Source organism: Osmia lignaria, chromosome 16 (genome assembly GCF_051020975.1).
Source record: "Osmia lignaria lignaria isolate PbOS001 chromosome 16, iyOsmLign1, whole genome shotgun sequence".
NCBI lineage: Eukaryota > Metazoa > Arthropoda > Insecta > Hymenoptera > Megachilidae > Osmia > Osmia lignaria.
Window position 1 is genome coordinate 2321486 of NC_135047.1, and position 7497 is coordinate 2328982.

The following is a 7497-nucleotide window of genomic DNA, read 5'->3' on the forward strand; positions in this document are numbered from 1 at the left end:
GATTATGGAGTATTAATAAAGAAAATTGCGGTTATAAACGATGAAATCGCTTCGCTTAAAAATATTCTACAAAGTAGAGCGACGTTAAATTGCAGAAAACGAAGTAAAATGGAAAGGAACATTCATCGCTTACGAGATCGGTTAGATTAATCGCGTGGTATCTTCTTTTTGACTGCTCTAAATCTTTCTCTGCCGGGGGAAAAATAGAGCAAACATGCCGGATTGCTCGGTTGCTTCACTACTGTGTGCAGGCGAATTTTCATCGAGCCACTCTTCTCGAGAGTCGGCCGCTATTTCAGCTCGTTAGGATAACGAGGATCTAATGTCGCGTTCACAGCCCGGCCAATTACGCGTTACGGGCCGAGGAGCACATCTTTCGGCGGATCCTCATTGCGACCAGCTTGTCCGGAAACCAAGATAACCACCGACGGTCTAACTTTGTAATTAATTGAGAATTTTACTCGGTTTTTTCTGTTGTTCGAGGATTTCAATTCTCCAATTATTTTTATTCTAGCACGTGCGTTTCAATTAAAATAAAAAATTCTTAACTCTTCAACAAAATAAATAAATGTCAACGACGAATGGAAATGCAAAACCGAAAAGAAACTCGAGCTAGCTATTTACATTTTATCTAACTGCAATGCAAATGAACGCGTTATCGTATCGCTTAGTAAAGATATGATAGTTTAATTTTACAATTTGACACCTCGCGTTATTAGCGCAATATTAACATTTATTCGAGACTGTTCCTTCTGTTTCTAATTATTCGGATGCAATGAATCTTGACCGTTCTCATACGGATCGAAGAATCTGAATGTTAGCGAGAGAAAAAGGTGGTGCCTTTACGATATAACTCATACGCGAGCTCTTTCACGTCGGTCGGTAGGTGCCGCGATGAGAGACACGCGTTCACAAAGCCTCTTTCTCTGCTCGTACGAGGTGATCTATTGGCGGGACATCTGCCGTCGTGTCGTCATAGAGACGACGCATTTACGGGCAGCTAAGTGGCCTTTACCCGCGGGTTCCCGAAAGCGACGCGATAAATTTCGCTTCGCCTTCTCGGCTTTCGCGGACCGCCTTTAATTTGACGGGCTGGCATGGCGCTCGTTACACTCGTTAGCACCGAGAACCAGAGTAAACGCCGCGATCCCAAAGCTGTACACCCTAGAGTTCTCCCCGAGAGCAACCAGGAATCCGTTTTCGACGATCCATCAAATGGCCAGGTAGTGACAAATATTTCTTTGTCCTATGCGTTCGAACGGAGGAACAAAGACAACGGGGTATAAAGATAGCATCTCTCAATTTCATTCGTTAATCGGCACAGAATAAGTCGTCAATAACGTGTCGTTTATTCAATTCGTCGGCTCGTTAGCCTCAATCAATTAATATCACTCGCACTGTCGACGCCCATAAACGCTGGTTCACGTGGCTCCGGCATCGGTACCAGTTTCACCGGAAGTTGCTCGAACTTTTCCATAGTGATATTGTAATAAACAAGCGGCAAAGGCGGCCATTAATCGCGGAGGATCGCAAGGTGGTCCCGAAGCGGGCAAGAAGGTGAAATTTAGTGAGCCACTGGCGGAAACGTAGAGACCCCTAATGGCCATTCCGATGACTATGCTCCTCGACCACACTGTTAACTCCCTTCTACCATCCCTCTTGTCTTCTCTCCTGCTTGTTGCACCCTCTCCTCCCTCCCGCCCCCCTTTTTACCCTCCGCCCCGCTTCTAACTCGTTTTCTCCACCCTGCCCGTGCTCTTGCCGTATATGCAACGGCGTTCCAGCAATTACGCATCGCCGCAGTTAAATACAATGGCCAGGACAACGACTCTGTAATTTATCCCCGGTTTTCGCCCACCATCCGTGCGTTTGTTTCCAACGTTGCAAGAGAACAACGCTTTTCCCTTCCTCCCTTTCTCTCGCTCACTTCGCCCGTAACCGCCACGTTTTCCCGCGCGAACAACCCCCCTGGCCAGCTTCGTCCACCGTTTAAATTAATGATAATTAATAATGGAGAATTGTATGGACCCTGTTCGTCAACGGTGAGTTACGAAGTTTCTGCGGGAAAGCTCTGAAGATTTATTAGGAATATTAGAATTAAGGGTGGTTTTAAAGGGGACAGGTAGATTGGTATTTTCTGTGGCGAATGTCATTTGATAAAATTACTAATTAGGAGTGGGTGAGGGAGGATGGTTAATTAGATACTAATTGAGAAGTTAAATGGAATTGAAAATAGAGGAATAATAAAACGGACGTTTCAAGCAGGAAATATTGAATTCGCAGTACGAGGGTGCATCGTCCTTTCCGTTCAATAAAGAGTGCACGTTCGTGAAATCGAATTTACCTTCGCCCGGCGAAAATACCGTTGCGCGCAATTACGAGGGACAATGCAACGGACCCCCCGATAGAATTACCAATTAGGGATCGCCACGTTTAAATACAATGACCAGCAACAACGACTCTGTAATTTATCTGCCGGTTTCGGCTACCGTTTGCCTGTAGCGCATCCTCGCAACCCCTGGATGCTGAAAGCTCGTTGCGGTCTTCGCGTTCAAATTAACGGCAATTAATAACGTTTCACGCGTCCTGTTTATTCGACAACAACCGTCGAATGTATAAATTCCAGAGTGTTGAATTTCGGAGGCAAAGAAACAGCGAGTCTATCGAGTGACCGTAGAAATATTTCTTTCAATGATTGCAAAGTTATTTATCGCGCGAGGCGTTAATCACGGGCTCGCAATTACCATTTCCTGGCAGAACAAATGATTTTCATTTGAAACGCGGCGTGACTAAAAGGGTAAACGGAACAAATTTCAACGCGCCGAGGGAAAAGGCCAGTTTCGTAAATCTGTTGGCGAACAGACACGTATGGCGACGTCTAACAGGTGCAGATATCTTTTATCTAATGCCGATCGCTACCGCCATGTGAGCGAACGCGTTTAACCTAGTCGAGCACTGTCATTCTCGCCACGTTCCATTTGTCGGTCGCGCTCGAGATACCCGGTGTCTCGTTAATTTCGGATCAATTAGCGCGTCACGGTGTGTCACCGCGAACGAGGCGTGCCGTACATCTGTGCCGTCCCTCTCCTCTGTTCTTCAGCCATTGAAATTTTATTAATCACCTTGCTCGGCTTTCGAAACCATTCGGCTCGTTCCCTCTTACAACTCCACCGAACGTTGTTAAGATGAAATTTGTTGAAACAAAGTGACTCGCCGCAATACGGCGTTGAATTACCAAGAGAAATCTTGCCTGTTTATATTCGAATCGAAATTTATGATCTCGGTAATTGTGGATTTCTATTAGCCCGAGTAAGCGATTTCTTCTTTCTTTATATTCTCTATTATCGATACTCGTACTCGTAGAAGAAACTGTGCAAGGAATCCGAGGACAGGAACAGAAGACATAAAGAGGGAACGTTTATTTTTCATTCGATTTAATCGGTGGCAACATGTAAGCAGGTTACATAGATTATATCGACCACATATTGTGAGACACTGGTATATACGGCATGCTGTCCAAGTCTGTCTACGTAATATACATGTATGTATAATACTCGTACAATAATTAGGAATATACAGTGTGAGATCGTTTCGTATTCACACGCGACGGTGCGCACTCCTACCTACACAAATAATAGAATCTTCGCGCGGCGATTAAACATTATCTCGTATCATACATATACACATTTACGACCAGTCGTATTTACAATTATGTACAGAGGAAATAAATTAATTTAAGCATCTAAATCGATAAGAATCGTACCCAGTTCGGCTACCACAGTTGGATCTACGTAGATATACATAAAGGATCAGTCTGCGATTCGCGTACGATCGTACAGCTTTTTTATCTAGCCAGTTACGATTTAGGATCTAAACTAGGTAGAAAATTATTTGGTAATCGCTGAACGCAATTAGAGCGTTCGCGAACGATGAATATTGTCGTACAGCGTTTCAAATTGCTTCAAGAGCAAGTAGTTTCTGTTAATCACTTCTGATCGCTGAGATCGCGACATCAGACAACGGAAAGACAAAGGAAATTTCAAGTTACCTTGACGATATTTTAATTATTTCCAATAACAGCTTTGCTATCTAGCAATTACGGGTTTCTTCGAGCGCTAATTAAAGTCGATGAAAGGATGTTGATTTCAAGGTAACCTGAAATGTCTCAATACTCGTTTGTCTTTCATGGTTAATGCGAAGGATTTCCGGTATCAACTTCCTCTCCGTCCTCGTCCACCGGTACCGTCGAGTGATTGTACAGGCCCTCTGCCATTAGCTGAAGAGCGAGCGGATTTTTCTGTCCGCTGGCCTTCTTGATTTTCGCTCGTTTGTTCTGGAACCAGATCTTGATCTGTGCCTCGTTCAGACCCAAGTCTCTGGACAGCTGTTGTCTTCTTCTCTCGGTGAGGTATCGATTTTCCGCGAATTCCCTCTTGAGTCGCGCCAGTTGCTCGGCGCTGAACGCGGTTCGAGGTCTCTTCTCTTCCGGTGTGCCACTCTTGCTTCCGCTCTGCGAGCGTTTCACTCTCCTCGTTCGCGGACCTGTAACAGGAACATCAGTTTCTTGTTAATTTAACTTTTTCACTCGGATTCTCCATTAAGCGAAAGAGAGTTAAGTTTCTTTGAAGCAGAATTCCGCTATCTTTGTATCGGCTTATCCGCAATTGGTGCATTAAACACCGTGCCGCGTTTATCTGTCGCGACAATCGCGTTCCAATCGAGGCTCGCATTATTACACCGCCAAATTTGGCGCTCGCCATGAGCGGAAAACTCTCGCCCGGTGCGCGTTCTCCGCGATGAATATTCATAAAGCAACGAAACATCGAATCGTGGTATCGCGGAGCGACAAGGGATCGATTCGGTTCCCCTAACCGGTCGCGAGACGAATGGTGAAAACGATCGGCCGCGGGAACGAGATACGCACGAAAACACGGGTACATTTTTGAAACGGTCTCGTTCGGTGTCTAATGAATTGCCACCGAAATTCCTCGATCGAAATCACCGGTCTCCTCAAAGTGGATGGAACTAGAGATCAATCGAGCCGAGAAATTCCATCCGCAGGATACTTGACCTAAAATTCCTTGATTAAGATCCTATCATCCGCCATCGATTCTCGAATACTGTTTAATTAACGGGAAGTCTACTGGTGAGAAGCGAAGGTTCGAATCAGGATTCGTCGTAATTAGTAACACGATCATCCACGGCTACCTTAGGCCACGGGTATCTGGGTTACGATGATTGCAGAGGGTAGATGGTGGACGTAGGTTTAACGGAACGAAGTTCTGCGAACGGGTGCAGGTGGTATCCAACCGTTCGTACGTACGATTATACATAAACGCTCGGCGGATCGGTTGTTGTAATAGTTAAGATCGCAGAACAGAGGACGTTAAATCGGGAACTGGAACGACGCTACGGGAAACTGGTTGTTTCTTTATGGAATCTGATGCCGGAACGCAGGTACTCGGTGGCTGTAATTGGGTGAGCTTTATGCGGCCGGACGATTTTTCGATACCGTCTCGCGGTTGATTTACATAGAAACTGGTTTCCAGATGTAACGGTCGCCAAAGTTAATTGATTAAGCGGATACAGAGAAATAGTGGTACGAGAATCGCGAGCTATGGCTACCTGCTCGCGCAGCTCGACTTCCTTGATAACGCGATTAACTAAGATATATCTGTCCGCGTGATTCAGTTCCAGCGTACACGGTTGCGAATTAATTCTTACGTCCGCGAGCCTGTTCCCGTAAATTGGCGTTATTATTTCTTTCTCCTATGGTAATTGAATGACAGACGGATTGAAATACCTACCGGAAGACGGTCTGTCCGAGTATCTGGTGCAATAAACCCAAGCTGGCCAAGGGCTCTGTCCGTTGATCGCTGATTGGTTCGTAGTGGAATTGCTTGCACTTCCGGAGTTGCTGTCCCCGCTCAAGGAGTCAGTGCCGATGGTGGAGGACGCGGAACCCAAAGAAGGCGCTCCAGTAACGGAGCTTCCGGTTACGGAGCTCCTATTGCTGGCTAGACTCTCGAGGCTTCCGCTTCTGCTCAGGCCACTGTTCCTCTGAAGCGGCGATGTCAGTCCGCAATGAGTGGAAAACAGTTCTCTTTCTCTGTGCACCGAGAAACTGCTCGGTTGAGGTCTCGTTGGGGATAATCTATTCGAGGATAGACTTAAATCCCGCGGAAGTGAGAGAGGACTGTGCCGTGGAATCGGAACTGGGATCGTCGTTGAGTGTCCTGTCACCAAGCTCGTCTGTTTCGGGGCTTTCGTACTGAGAATCGCCTCCCTGCCAAAATCTGGCCTCAGAATGTTCACGACACTGAATCTCAACGGTGTCTCGATGTCCTCCTTACGATCTTGGGGTTGTTCTTGACGGGGCACCACGTGACTCTCTGGAGAACGCACTCGGTGATGATGATGGTGGTGGTGGTGATGGTGGCTGCCAATCCCCAATCGAAGACCGTATGCAGAATCCATCGTCACAAGTGCTACGCTCATTTTCCGATATTCTAAATACTGTTTCGTGCAATTCAATTGTCTGTCTCGATTGTTGAATAATGTAGTCTGATCTAGGAGGTCCTTAACCTTCTGTCATCATATTTCCACGATAACACGAGGTCACACCTGTCACTTGAGTCATTAATCAGACAAAGATCACTGGCCAAAACACTGTTCAATAATGATCGCACGTGTGGCACTATACTTTCTTCACTGTATCGTCCATAAACACGAACGGTTTCTTAGCTTCGTGTGTCATCGAATTTTGATGGTTCCTTTCCCGCGCGATACTGTTTGGTACCGTTCACGTGGTAGCTGGGTGAAATGGTGAAACGGCCCCTGTTGCCAAAACGGTTCGGCTCTGGATCAGCTCCAAGAGCGGGAAGTCTCCTTAGTATTGGCTTTTCTCGAGGTTTCCGAGGACTCGTGCGAGTGCTGTGACGGGTCTGACTGGCTGTCCATCCGTCGCTCAGTGATGTCTAAACTAGGGGACCTGTGGTCCCTACTTACCGCTTTCCCCTCCGCTCCCCTCGCCCCTTCACTCCTCCTACGCCCCAGCCTGGAGTGCAGTGCACTAGACACCCTCGATTGTATCTCTATTAACTCTTCAGTCACAGGCTCCGCCCACTGGCGTAAGGTTCACCCTACTCCCTTCTTCTGGATCGTCCCCACCATCGGCGCCACCGATAGTAGGGGGCTGGGGCTCGAGTTTACTACGATCGATGCCGTTGCATCGTTCCAGTCTCGTTTCGACAGTGCTCAGATTTTTGTCTTATTCGTATTCTCTCCTTCTTTGAAAATTTCTCCTTCGTAGAGGTACTTTTGCGAAATAAAATTAGGGAGGTTTCAAGAAGTCTATCTATATTATTTGGTTACTTTGGATAATACTTCATTTTCAAATAGCTTTAATATTTTTGAAGAATATAATGTCAAATTTGAATAAACTAAAAAACTTAAGTGATATTTTTACGTAACTTGAAGGTTTCAATCGAAAAAACA

The 7497-nt window shown here is 46.1% G+C and overlaps 1 protein-coding gene across 1 annotated transcript; it reads right to left on the reverse strand.

The window, feature by feature from the left end:
- Positions 1–3416: 3416 nt before the first annotated feature.
- On the reverse strand, positions 3417–7017 carry LOC117600638 (segmentation polarity homeobox protein engrailed). The gene is made up of 2 exons (XM_034316315.2): positions 5808–7017; positions 3417–4542 (listed from the first exon to the last, which is right to left on the reverse strand). Exons 1-2 carry the CDS (start codon positions 6496–6498, stop codon positions 4190–4192), a joined length of 1044 nt encoding a protein of 347 aa, XP_034172206.1. The 5' UTR covers positions 6499–7017; the 3' UTR covers positions 3417–4189.
- Positions 7018–7497: the final 480 nt, after the last annotated feature.